The following is a 14,274-nucleotide window of genomic DNA, read 5'->3' on the forward strand; positions in this document are numbered from 1 at the left end:
CTTGGGAGGTTTTCTCCTGTGGCCGTCGTAGTTGCTTTATTATTTTCGTTGTTGTGTTGCCGGCCTTTTTTTTTTTTTTTTTTTGCTTTGTTTACTTCTTTTGCAGATTTGAGATTTGATTCATGCTGGAAAACTACTTCAGATCTGTGATTTGCCTCTATCTGTGATTCGGTGACAAAATGGGTGATCAAGCGTGCTGTGCAGTTTTCTACAGCCTCTTGTACTGCTTTTGTTTCAACCCGTTTGTGGTGTTGATCAATAATCTCTTCTACTTTTTACTTGTAAGAGCTTTTAATGCTTGATATGCATTTTCTCCTCCTACCACTGGCGGCTATTTCTCGGCACCTTCCTTTCGCCACCATCTTCAGCGCCTCGACCACACGAGGGTCTCCTTTCCTTAGGGGCTCTTTTGCAGTTGGAGTTGCTTTTAAAGTGGTTTTGTCACTTATTACTTGGATTGTGCTAGCGCTCTTTGTAGCTTTGGTGATTTGTCCACCACAATTTTCTGACTTGAGCATTACTGGTTCCTCTTCGGTGGATGTGGGCTTGTGTTGATTGCATTACTATTCGGTTATGGGTGGTGTGGCAATTCTTTGTTCCGTATTCTCTACTTGTTGTGTGCATTTTGTTTTTCTGGGCTTTATGTCCTCCTTAACTTTTATGATGTAGTAGGCATATGCCTTCATGTGTTGTAGTTCATCAAACTCTTTTTTGAGCTCACTTTGTTGTAACAGGATTTTGCCTTCTATTGAATACAACTTGATTCCGACCAAAAAAAGAAGTCTATTTCATGTGGTGGTTTTATATAATTTAGGCCCTTGTATTGAGTATAATTGTGAATCTCCCTTTTTATTTTAGGGTTGAGGTTTTCTTTCCCCAAATCCTTATAAGTCATTTTATAAAGCGGTCAATTTGTCTATAAAATTTTGAAGATAAAGGTGGATAGGAAAAGGACAAAGGGTGGAAATAGCAACACTCATGAGAAAATTTGTTTGTTGACATTTAAAAGGTTTTAAAATATCTTATTCTCTCTACACCTATTCTCCTATACTTTCATACATTCTATACTTTCTATTAGTATATTTGAGCAACGATTCAGTGATTTGGAGACATGTATACTTTGTTAACATTGTTCTCCCCTCCTTTTTCTTTTGGAAAATGCTAGGTTTACCACATTTTTATACCATATTGTGTACTACCTCTCTAATAGAGGTGGGTCCCATTGTATTGGTTGGCTCTACCTCTATTTGAGAGATGGTACACAATGTGGTATAAAAATGTGGTAAGCCTAGCATTACCTTTTCTTTTTCTCTTTATATTGTCAGTATATAATTCTTACTACATGTATATATCACATTTCTATATCACCTTATGTGGCAGATGAGGTGGACATGGCATCAATTAAAATTAATTTAACATTTTCGTTTCTTTTATGATTTGTTGACACTTTTTAATTGATGTAGTTGTCCACTTTATTTGCCACATAAAATGGTATTAGAATGTGTAAGAGTAGCATTACTCTTATACAATATCTGCATATGCACATCTAATTTATTTATAATTGGATTCTCTCCTTCTCCTCAAATCTCATTCATTTATTTATGCTCATTTAAACGTAATCCAATCACATAAAGACAATAAAGAAACTCTCTAAGTCAAGAGCCTAGCTAGGGCCAAGAGTTGTTCTACACCCTAAAATAAATTTCACAGCAACTGGAAATAAAAAATGTGCACGTTAATTGATTAAACCCTTCAAAAATTGAATAATCCAAAAGCTGCTTTAAAAAAAAATTACAAAAGTAGTTGAATTAAATAGTTGAACACCAGCTGATTAAATTGGCTAGATTGAGCGGATTACAAAATTGAAGAGATAAATCAGGATCCTCTTCCAACATTTTTAATCATTAATTATAACTTAAGGGTGTTAAAGCAGAGATATATTTTTCCCTTGCAGTAGCTACCTCCACACTTTCCTACTAGTATAAAGCAGAGAGAACCATATGCACAAGGACGGAATTAGGAATTTTTCGATAGGTGGACTAGATAAATTTTTTAGCTTAAATTGTAATTTCTTTTTTCTACTTACAATTTCTATAATTTTTCTAGACGAATATAAAATGCAAGCTAGAAGAGTATTTCACTGAAGAAACCATTATAATGTATCCTACATGTTAAGGTTCATTACTGCAATATAATCCTACGAGTACATCCTTAGTAAAATAATCATTATCCTTGAGGTAAACCATTTCAGATTTTCCCCAGAAGAAGCGTACACATATAAGAGATTGGAGGTGGTAGAGATTAGAGAGAAGAGAAGGACCTGAGGACAGGGCTAGAAAGAAAGGCGGTGCGTTAAGATGATTTGATACTTCCTGTATAAGATTCTCTAGCCTTGTACTTTGCAAAATGATCATTTTATGTTCATGAAATAAAGTTTTTATTATTGATTATCCTGCAGCTCCCTATCAGATATCATATTTCTGTGTGAATGGCTATTACGTACCCCACACGTTGGGATTCAAAAACTTGATATAAAAGTTGATGCCTCTAGAATTCTCACATATATCTGCCAATATTTTAGTAGAATCATACATGAATTTTTAATTTTTTGTGTGTAGAATTTTGGACATAGTCTTTTTTTTGGTCGAATATTTTGGACATAGAGTCTTATCTGCCAATAAAAAGTAAAGATCCACATATTATACCAATTGATCAAACAAGCACTTATATGAAATTGTGTACCTCATATATAGGTAAATAGTGTATTATTAGCAACGAAAACAACTTAATAATAAATTGAGTTACCTACAAGTTAGAAACATAAATTAAAAAACTACTAAGTTAGATACAAAAATAGACAAATAAATTGTATGTTACCTATAAAAAAAGGTATATATGAACTATAAAATTGTTACCATAGGATGAACAAAAATAAAAATTGTTACTTAAAACTCATGTGCATAAACTAAAACACCTACTATACACTAAGTCGAGAGCATAGAAAAACATACATTTCTTACTTTACGAAGAAGAAAAAGAAAAAAATTAATGATTTTATAAATTATGAGATTCATTAACCTATGTATATTATTAATCAACAATAAATACGAGTATGAAATTCAACTTATGTTCTCAATTTTAGACTAATCCTCAAATTTTCTAAAAAGAAAAATACTTTTGAACGTAAAATTATTTTGTTCACATCCACATGGTACAAGAAGAAGAGTCCTTGAATGAGTTTTTTTATTTTTTATTTTTCCTTTTCTCTTCTGAGATGTTTACGAGGTTTGACTTGGGAGTGTTCTAGTAGAGTATCCTTGGATAAACCCAGATGGCTCTTCCACCCACAGACACACTGTCCTCTAATTGACAACGCATACCATGGTTTACAGGAAACACCAACAGATGTCTATACTTGATGAAAGCGATAGTAAATTTTAGATCCACCTGTAACCAAAACATCTAAATGCATTTTCATTAATTACCAAATCCTGAAAATCCATGCATACTTTAAAAAAGGTAGGGTCTAGAATGCCAAAGAACTCATGAATGACGTGTGACTGGTAATAATATATATATACACACAGACAGAGTGTTGAAAGACAGATCTAGAGTTCAGTTGTTGAAGACAATTAGAAATCTGAAGATTAAGACATGGAGAGGAAGTTGTTTGGTCTTGTTTTGATCTTGGTCATCCTTCTAACTTCTCGTAAGTACTCTCTCTCTCCTCTCTCCTCTTTGTAACAATAATTGATAAATGAATTAATTAATATTTGTGGTTAATATCGCAGAAGAGATGGTGATGCAGAGTGAAGCTAAGATTTGTGAAGTGACAAGCAAAACATTCATAGGGCTATGCATCAAAGACAGAAACTGTATGGTGAGATGCCACAGTGAGGGTTATGGTTATGGCAAATGCTCCCATATCCTACGCAAGTGCCGCTGCCTTAAGCCTTGCGTGGCTGAAGAAACTAAGGAAAACTTGCCATAAATAATATATAATATTTTGTAGCTCCTCTGCATCAATCTTGATATGAGACCTATAAGAGTCTCAAATCATGTATTAGTGAAATTAATAAATAAAATTACATGTTTTATAAATGAGTTCTTTTCATTTACCGCTCATGAGGATGAGGATATTGTAAAATGGTTTACTGTCTTAAACCACTGAAGTGATCTTCTAATCGAATAAGGATTCTTAAAGAACTCATGGTTTATCAGAAATTCTATTCCTATCAGATATGGTAGCCTAATATAAGGATTCCCATTTTTATAAGGATTAAGATTACCTAATTCTATAAGCATTAAGGTTATCTTTAGGAATTTCTTGATGTGCAAAATTCCTAGAGAGATGTATATAAATAGGAGGCTCCTAGAGCAGAGACATACAAAAACTATTATACACAAAAGCTAGCATACATAAATTCACCCCATTAGAATTATTGCTGAAAGAGTTCTCGGCTTCTAGAGAAAACAGTTTGATCTTCACCTTGTCCATTATGTCTAGGAGAAAGTTTCTGTTTTCTCAAGTACAGTTCGATCTTCACCTTATTTATTATGTCTGAAACAGGTTAGTTGGTATATTACATGTTATATCTATTAGACTTACAGATATTACCATGGTTAATAATTCTTAATTCTATGGCTGGAGGATTCAGCCTTATTTTTTTTTTTTCCCAAAAGGGAGAGGGGTATTCTCACACATGTGGGATTGTGTGGGATCGAATAGCAGATCACTAACTTGCATGTCACCACAAAGCTAAACCAACAAAAAGGAAAATAACTTAACAATAATATTCATTTTCCCATTGAAATATATTTTGTGGAGATCACTTCTATTTAACTAAGGAATTTCTAGCTGTCATTGAGTTTTGTCCATGTGTTTTTTAGATGTAGGTAATTTATTACTTTTTTTAATGGATAAACTACTATAAACCTCTCAATTTATATGGTCATTTACAAGTTCATACCCGATTTTGGGGACATTTACGAGTACATACTCAACGTCGCGGAAAATCTACAATTTGCCCACTCCGTTAGCGAGATCGTTAGAAAATCCGTTATCTGCCTATGTGGCATTTATAGGATCCATTTTTTAATTGACGTGGACTTACATGTGAATAAATAAATAATAAAAAATTATATACATGTTAAGGAAGAGGAAGGAAAGCAAAATTTTTTAAAATAATATTAAAATCATTAAAAATGAAAAAAAAAAAATGAAAAAAATCTCATCTCTCTACTCCAACCTAGCCAACCACCCCGACGACCTTGCCCACTCCTTCCCAGCCCCCTCTCCGTCTCTACCCCACCCCCCACCCCCCTTCTGTCGCAGCCATCTTGCTCAAGTGCTTATAAATCCCTCTGTTTCGTTATTATGCAAACCAAATTTCGTGAATCTAACACTGAGAACCTCTTTGATTCTTCCAAAAAGATGAAACCCCAAGTTCTCAGTTGAATTCCACTACCCATATCCAAAATGAAGCATTTGAATGAGTATACAAAACACATCACAGAGTGTAAATGACTGGATTTCATCACAATTTTAAAGAAAAATCATTTGTTCTGTTTCATTCAACCAAAACATACATTCAAATCTACTTTCTCAACATCCAAACAAAGCAAGAAAGCAAGAAAAGAAGGGCAACCCATTAATACTTTCTAGGCGAGTTTTGCAAAACTTTGAGATATGGGTTTGAGAGAATCCATGGTTTCTCAGAAGCCTCAAAATGGAGTTTGCGTTTTCTAGGGACTACAACTTGATCCCATGAGATCTGGGTTTGAGAGAATCTCAGAAGCCCCAAAACGAAGTCTGCGTTTTTTAAGGACTGCAACTTGTTCCCTTTGGAAGTTGAAATCGCATCTTCTGGCGACAACCATGGTTGAGGTCAACGACGATCAATTCGGAAATTTGAAAACCCCTAACCCAAGCGACAATCAATGCTTAATTGGAAGGCCGAGGAACGAAGATGTCGATCGTAAGGTCTCCTAGGAAAGCAAGAGGAAGAGGCAGTTGATGAGGATAGAGATCCTGCCCTTGGTTCTATCCAACGACAGCGAGGTCAGTTTACCTGAGAGGATTACTTAATTCCCCCAATGAACTGGGAATATTACCTGAGAGATTATTGTAGGCAGCATCTGCAATGGTTATCTGGCTCCCCGAACTCCATGCGTGAGGGAATTCTCCAGAAAAAATGATTGCTCCCCAGGAAAAGGACTGTCAAGTTTTTCATGTTGCAAATAGAAGGTGGAATTGTACCATTGAAATGATTCTCTAAAATATACAATTCTTCCAAGTTGGGCATGAGCTTGTCAAAATTGGAGGGGATTGGCAACCCCATGTGCAAATATCAATGCTTATTAATTGACGTCTTTTTTCTTCCTTTTTAAAATAAAAATATTTATTCTTTCTTATTGTCACTGAAAGGGAAATTCGAATTTAGAGTATCTCATCTTTCAAAGTTGAGGCTTTGTAGGATTTCGAGGCTTTGTAGGAAACGTATTTATTAAAAACTAACAAATTTCTTGATTTTAATTTTTCAGTGATGGTGATAAAGTTAGCCTAGTCTTTGCTGGAAAGGACATATTTTTGTTGTTGTAATGAATTGGATTGTAGAACCTAAAGGAACCCAGGATAAATTCAAATTTCAAACTAATAAAGGTTATTGGTAACCAGAGAATGAGCAGGACGTGCTACTACTGGACTCATAGAAAGACAGTCGTCAAAAAGAATTGCTTTCTGGGGATATGCAGGAAACGTTGTCTGTTGCAAGTGGCTCTATTCGATTTTGGGTATCCGATTATGTGCAAGAGTTTTTGTGACTTTAAATTGATTTATTTATGTAGATCAACAGTGCAAGAGTTTTTATTTATTTATTATTCGAATCAAACTCAAACAAGGTTCAAATGAATCCCAATAAAAAAACTAGACTAAATTAAGCTTTGAGTCTCATTAAGGTCATGTTAAAAACACTCCGTCCAAAAATGATTGATGGACTATTATTTTGTCAAAACAACAAACCAAATTGGTTATTAAATTACTGTAATGTCATATTGAGTGTTTTAGGGTTGGGCTTGTTTTAAGAAATTGATGGCAGTTTTGTAATTTATAGGAAGTTCGAAGCCTCTTTGTTATATTATAAATGAGCTTTGGGTATGTTTCTAAAGTCCATTTCATGTAAATGAGCTTTAGATATCATAGGATCATATATCTAAAAGAGTATATAACAGACCTCTATCATAGGATGAACAACAATAAAATTTGTTACCTAAACTCATGTGCATAAACTAAAACACCTACTATACACCAAGTCGAGAGCATAGAAAAACATACATTTCTTACTTTACGAAGAAGAAAAAGAAAAAATTAATGATTTTATAAATTATGAGATTCATTAACCTATGTATATTCTTAATCAACAACAACAAATACGAGTATGAAATTCAACTTATGTTCTCAATTTTAGACTAATCTCAAATTTTCTAAAAAGAAAAATACTTGATGAAAAAGACAGTAAATTTTAGATCCACCTGTAACCAAAACATCTAAATGCATTTTCATTAATTACCAAATCCTGAAAATCCATGCATACTTTAAACAAGGTAGGGTCTAGAATGCCAAAGAACTCATGAATGACGTGTGACTTGTTCATTATGTCTGAAACAGGTTAGTTTGTATATTACGTGTTTATCTATTGTGATACTAAGTGATAATCAACCAAGTAAAAATCATAATCAGTTGGAAAAATAATAATTCTGAAACTGCATATCATGAATCAAATTCTTAATAGAAATTCCTTATTTACCTCAAAGGTCAAATAGACATAATAAAAAAAGTAATAAATAGAAGGCTCCTTCTAAAGCAGAGACATACAAAAACTAGTATACACAAAAATTAGCATACAGAAATTCACCCCATTAGAATTACTGCTAAAAGAGTTCTCGACTTCTAGAGAAAACAGTTTGATCTTTGACTTCTAGAGAAAACAGTTCGATCTTCACCTTGTTCATTATGTCTGAAACAGGTTAGTTTGTGTATTACGTGTTTAGTTGGTTGGTGTATTACATGTTATATCTATTAGACTTACAGATATCACTTCAATATGTTTGCGAAGAATTTAAATCAAGAGTTGATATCTCTTCAACTAAGAAAGTAAAAATTAGAGCTTGTATAACTCAAAATCAATTTCAATTTGATATCTTTAACTAAGAACTAAGTGATAATCAACCAAGTAAAAATCATAATCAGTTGGAAAAATAATAATTCTGAAACTACGTATGAATCAAATTCTTAATAGAAATTCCTTATTTACCTCAAAGGGTCAAATACACATAATAAAAAAAAGTAATAAATTATCTAGATCTAAAAAGTCCAATTCTTAACCAGATTTTAAGAATGGCGGTAAATTGTATGCAGGCTCAAAGTCAAACAGAGGGTCAAAGCTCACCATGAATGTTTAATATTTTCATGAATCTGGATATGGCGTATCTCATATCATGAACAATTACTGAATAATATAAATAAAGTTTTATGTGCTCATACTGAACCCCAAAAAGACAGTCGTCAAATAGGCTTTTGCTTGTTGAGCTTGTGACCAATTATAAATAAATGGGCTTTTGCTTGGTACCCGTCCAAAAATGATTGATGGACTATTATTTTGTCAAAATAAGAAACCAAATTGGTATTAATCTAAATTTTCCCAAGAAAAAACACACATATATATATATATAATGCATTACAATGTTTTACTGGGGTCAAATTATATTACACTACTAAACATGACAAAAATTTCTTTGCAAACGAGCCACTCTCAACGCAATTGCTAATGTTACCTTATCTTTGGTGTCGTCAAAAAATCGAAAATAAGCATACCTCCATGATTGCTTCAAAAGTAATGTGCCACAAACACCCCAAAAGCCAGAGATAAAGCCAAGGATCATGCTGACATATAACCACAACACTCCATTATCATTTCCATCTTCATTACTATGTTTTGCATTTGTAGCAGTGAAAGTGTCGTCACCCGGACACTTTGGAAGAGGAACTCCCCCCAGTGATGGATTGTCCATATAAATGGAGGAATCATCGAGCGTTTGAAGTTGGCTGCCTAAAGGAATTCTTCCCACCAAGTTGTTATAAGACAAATTCAAGTGGGACAAAAATGTTAAGGATGCAAGGCTTTGAGGAATATGTCCTGAAAGATGGTTGTGTGAGAGATGAAGAGTTTCGAGCCTATGCATACTTCCAACAATCGAGAAGATGTTACCAATCAACTGATTCCTCGACAAGTTCAAGGTACCCAATAGAGTGAGGCTACCTATCTCTTGAGGCACTTCACCTTCCAAAAAATTTAATGAAAGATCAATGCTCTTTACCAGCATTAGAGTGGTGTTATACACGAGTTCTTCCCCTTTTAATGTCAGCACGGTTTGCTCATTATATATTCTATATGATTCATTGGAATCATCACGAACAAGAGAAGTCAAACTATTGAAACATTTAGGAATAGCACCTGAAAAGTTGTTGTGGCTAAGGTCGAGGATGCGAAGGTTGCCAAGATTGCACAATTGTATGGGAATTTGTCCAGTAAAAAAGTTGGATCGCAATCGTAGCATGTACAACATGGATACATTTGATCCTCCTATCCATGGAGGTATGCTCCCAGATAATTTGTTGTCTCCAAGATCGATACTTTTCAAAACAGAGCAATTGTGCAAAGAATCGGGAATCTTACCGCCAAAATTGTTGTTGTTGAGCTTCAATATTTCAGGACAAGTTAATACTCCCATTGAAGTGGGAATATTACCAAAGAGATTGTTGTAGGCAACATCTACAATGCTTATGTGGCTCCCCGAACTCCATGCATGAAGGAATTCTCCAAAAAAATGATTGCTCCCCCGGGAAAGGACTTACAAGTATTGCATGTTGCAAAGAGAATGTGGAATTGTACCATTCAAATGATTCTCCGAAAGATACATTTCTTTCAATTTGGGCAATAGCTTGTCAAAATTGGAGGGGATTGCCCGGAAAATAAATTGCTTTCGAGATCAAAGTAAGATGCATTAGTCCACCAAAGTGGAAGTGGGCCCTCTTATTATATATAAATTCGGAAATCTCATCAATTTGTTTGATGAAAGCCTACCTCGGAATTGGTTGTAAGATAAATTCAACTGTGTGAGTTTGGAAGATAGCTTCAACCACCACTCCTCTGGTATAGAATCTGATATTCCAGTGCTTGCCAGGATGACATCTTCCAGTTCAGTCTGAGATTGAAGCCATACCCCAAAACCAAGAACTACTTGGCAGTTTCTAATATCAATTGTGTGGAGCTTGAAAGGAGGAACCCAATCATAAGACGCGTTGAAAACGAGGGACATAGGCTTCTTAGTTGCATCGTAATCATCGTTTGTTATTGAAAGACTTTTCAAGTTGGTGAGATTAATGAAATGGGCTTCCGTTATATTGCCTTCCCAAGAATTCCAAGACAGATCGAGTTCAACTAGCTGGGAGAGTTGTCCTAGACTTTGTGGAATGGAGCCGTTCATGTAATTATCATTGAGGTCCAAATGCTGCAAACTTTTTAACATTCCTAAGGAGGACGGCAATTGGCCTTCCAACCCGCAACTAGACAAATCTAGTGACTCTAATAATAGTGTATTATTTGGACAATTTGACGAACTCCCCCAAAACTCTTCAATCCCCTCACCATCAAAATTGTTTCCCCCAAGACTTAATGTCTTTAGCTTGCATAAGTTTCCAGGGTGTCCCGAAAGATAGGTGTTAGGTGATAAAGAGAGGTGTTAGGTGTCTCTTATTTTCAGTTTTTTACTCATAGTGATAAAGTTGGCCTAGTCTTTGCTGGAAAGGACATATTTTTGTTGTTGTAATGAATTGGATTGTAGAACCTAAAGGAAGCCAGGATAAATTCAAATTTCAAACTAATAAAGGTTATTGGTAACCAGAGAATGAGCAGGACGTGCTACTACTGGACCCATAGAAAGACAGTCGTCAAAAAGAATTGCTTTCTGGGGATATGCAGGAAACGTTGTCTGTTGCAAGTGGCTCTATTCGATTTTGGGTATCCGATTATGTGCAAGAGTTTTTGTGACTTTAAATTGATTTATTTATGTAGCTCAACAGTGCAAGAGTTTTTATTTATTTATTATTCGAATCAAACTCAAACAAGGTTCAAATGAATCCCAATAAAAAAGCTAGACTAAATTAAGCTTTGAGTCTCATTAAGGTCATGTTAAAAACACCCCGTCCAAAAATGATTGAAGGACTATTATTTTGTCAAAACAACAAACCAAATTGGTATTTAAAAATTTCACAAGAAAAAAACACACACATATGCATTACACTGTTTTATTGGGTCAAATTATAGTACATTATTAAACATGACAAAACTTTCTTTGCAAACGAGTCACTTTCACCGCAAATGCTAGTGTCATCTTATCTTTGGTGTCGTTAAAAAATCGAAAATATGCATACCTCCATGATTTCTTTACAAGTAATGTGCCACAAACGCCCCAAAAGCCCATGGCAAAGCCAAGTACCATGCTGACATAGAACACAACTTATCACTTCCATCTTCATTACTGGGTTTTGCATTTGTAGCAGTAAAAGTGTCATCTTGGGAGCATTTTCTTGGAAGAGGAACCCCACACAATGATGGATTGCCCATATAAATGGACGGATCAGTGAACGTTTGAAGTTGGTTTCCCGAAGGAATTCTCCCCACCAAGTTGTTATAAGCCAAATTCAAGTGCGCCAAGAATGTTAAAGATGCAAGGGTTTCAGGAATTTGTCCTGAAAGACGGTTGTTTGAGAGATCAAGAGTTTCGAGCCCATGCATATTTCCAACCTCTGAGGGGATCTTACAAGTCAATTGATTTCTCGACAAGTTCAGGGTACCCAATAGAATGAGGCTACCAATCTCTTTAGGGATTTCACCTTCCAAAAAATTTGATGAAAGATCTATGCTCTTGACCAACATCAGAGTGGTGTTATACACGAGTTCTTGTCCTTTTAATGTCAGCGTGGTTGGCTCATTATTGTAATTTGGGAATATGGTAACATTACGGATGAGAGAAGTCAAATTATTGAAACATTTAGGAATAGTACCTGAAAAGTTGTTGTGGCTGAGGTCGAGGATGTGAAGGTAGCCAAGATTGCACAATTGTCGGGGAATATGTCCAGTAAAAAAGTTGGATCGCAATCGTAGCATGTACAACATGGATACATTTGATCCTCCTATCCATGGAGGTATGCTCCCAGATAATTTGTTGTCTCCAACATCGATACTTTTCAAAATAGAGCAATTGTGCAAAGAATCGGGAATCTTACCGCCAAAATTATTGTTGTTGAGCTTCAATATTTCAAGAGAAGTTAATAATCCCACTGAAGTGGGAATATTACCAAAGAGATTGTTGTAGGCAACATCCATTTGGGAAACATGACCGGTGCGGTTGTTGCATGAAATCCCTTCCCAGCGGCAGCAATCATGACCCACCCAAGAAGAAAGCCTGCCAGACGGATCAGTAAGATCTTGTTTGAAGCTCAAAAGTGCATTCCTTTCTTCCTCAATGCACGCTGATTTCGCTTTCACAGCAGTACTGGTTGCAAGTCGAATACCCAATAAGCACAACGAAAGGAGGAAATAGTGAGAAATATTGATGAGGTGATGGATTTTCATTGTTTTTGGAATCAAGTTTTCTGAATTTGATGAAGATGAGCACACAAGAAGTGGTGCATTTATACAAGGCTGCTTGCTAGCGCGTGTAAAAATGAAACCCAAAATCAACGGTCCAGGTCCTGAATTAAATTTATTGTGGTAAGTAGATGTAGAAGAAAAAAGAAAAATGTAATGCCGAAGGGTTTGTATTTAGACCCTGAAACTGAATATTTATCTTCAGATTTTCTACTTTTTGTTTGCTGCTCAAACGGTTCTCTCTCTTCACTTTCACCATCTGTGCTACTGGGCCACCTTCAAATTACAAACAACGTGGCAGTGCCAGACAAATGGCCCGACCACTAGAGACAGAGAGTGGTTGCTAGTTGTGGTTTAGGTGGGGTTGCATACAAGGCTGCGATAGCGCGTGTAAAAATCAAACCCAAAATAAACGGTCTAAGTCCTCAACCCATTTTGCAAGGTTGCAAGTCCAATCAGGTACGCGTAATTGTTCAGTTTGGCCATGGTTCCCTCCCTGTCTCTGCACTATATGATGTCTATGTCAATTGAAATTACAAAGAACGTGAGCGAGGAGGCTTTCTAGTCTTCACATAGCTTAACACCACAGTACAAAGGGATTGAGGATACACCACAGTAAAAATCAAACCCAAAATCAACCGTCCTCAACCCATTTTGCAAGTTTGCAAGTCCAATCAGTGGATGGAGTTAAATGCATTTTCTTGAGTCCTCATCACTATCATTGTCATCAATGTTAATATTATGGCTAATTAAATATGACTTTATAATGCCCCGTTGGACACAATAGTAGAATGGGATTGAGGATACACAAGATTCTAGGTCCAGGTCTCCTCAACCTATTTTGCAAGTTTGCTAGTCCAGTCATGCACGTGTAAACTGTACTCGACTAAACTATACTCAACCTTTTGGCTGTTCAAATTGTAATTCGATTTCGGAGAAAGTTATTGTTGGTTCCCAAATACATGGTTGGCTGGCTTCTTACTTATGCATGATTATGTTCTTTATTTCTCCTTGACAGACCCACAATGTTTTCTTTAATACTCATGATGCTGCCCAAATGTTCCCTTTTATTTATGTTATTTCGACACAAATGGGTTTTCAGTTTTATTTTCATTTTTTAAAGGTACGTGAAACATGTAGTAGAAAAATTAAATCAAATGCAAATGCCAAATGGTATTATTACATCAAATGTTGTCTCACTTTGAAATTTCAAACAACGTGAGATAGAGGGTTCTCTAGTCTAGTCTCCATAGATAACGTGACAAATGTAAGCACATAAAAGCTCCTATATATGAATCAACGTGGCTCCTTTCTTGGACAAGAATTTATATCCACTGGGCTATGTACTTTTTTTAGATGTGGAAATCTTGGATATCCAAATATAAGTCTTTGGTGACCGATAGCTTTGAGAATTAATACATATGTAGCGAAGGCTTTGAGGTTCTCTATCGCATCCATTAGCAATCAGATAAGTTATTTGTGGTTTCTTTTTTCTTTTTGTTTTTCTTGTTTTGTTTTGAATGGGTGGTTGTTATTCATGGTTTCAAGCTAGCGCACGAGCGCA

At 35.4% G+C, this 14,274-nt stretch overlaps 2 protein-coding genes across 2 annotated transcripts; both read right to left on the reverse strand.

Annotated features, from left to right (window-relative positions):
• Positions 1-8,772: 8,772 nt before the first annotated feature.
• Positions 8,773-9,789, reverse strand: LOC117625229 (receptor-like protein EIX2). The gene has a single exon (XM_034356834.1). The coding sequence runs from the start codon at positions 9,787-9,789 to the stop codon at positions 8,773-8,775; it is 1,017 nt and encodes a 338-aa protein (XP_034212725.1).
• Positions 9,790-11,504: 1,715 nt separating this feature from the next.
• Positions 11,505-12,695, reverse strand: LOC117625230 (receptor-like protein EIX2). Its single transcript, XM_034356835.1, has one exon. The coding sequence runs from the start codon at positions 12,693-12,695 to the stop codon at positions 11,505-11,507; it is 1,191 nt and encodes a 396-aa protein (XP_034212726.1).
• Positions 12,696-14,274: the final 1,579 nt, after the last annotated feature.

The sequence above is a fragment of the Prunus dulcis genome, chromosome 4 (assembly GCF_902201215.1).
Source record: "Prunus dulcis chromosome 4, ALMONDv2, whole genome shotgun sequence".
NCBI classification, from domain to species: Eukaryota; Viridiplantae; Streptophyta; class Magnoliopsida; order Rosales; family Rosaceae; genus Prunus; species Prunus dulcis.

Excerpts from the sequence above, each read along its gene's own strand:
- LOC117625230 (XM_034356835.1), bottom strand. The coding sequence starts at position 12,695 with ATGAAAATCCATCACCTCATCAATATTTCTCACTATTTCCTCCTTTCG.
- LOC117625229 (XM_034356834.1), bottom strand. The coding sequence starts at position 9,789 with ATGGGAGTATTAACTTGTCCTGAAATATTGAAGCTCAACAACAACAAT.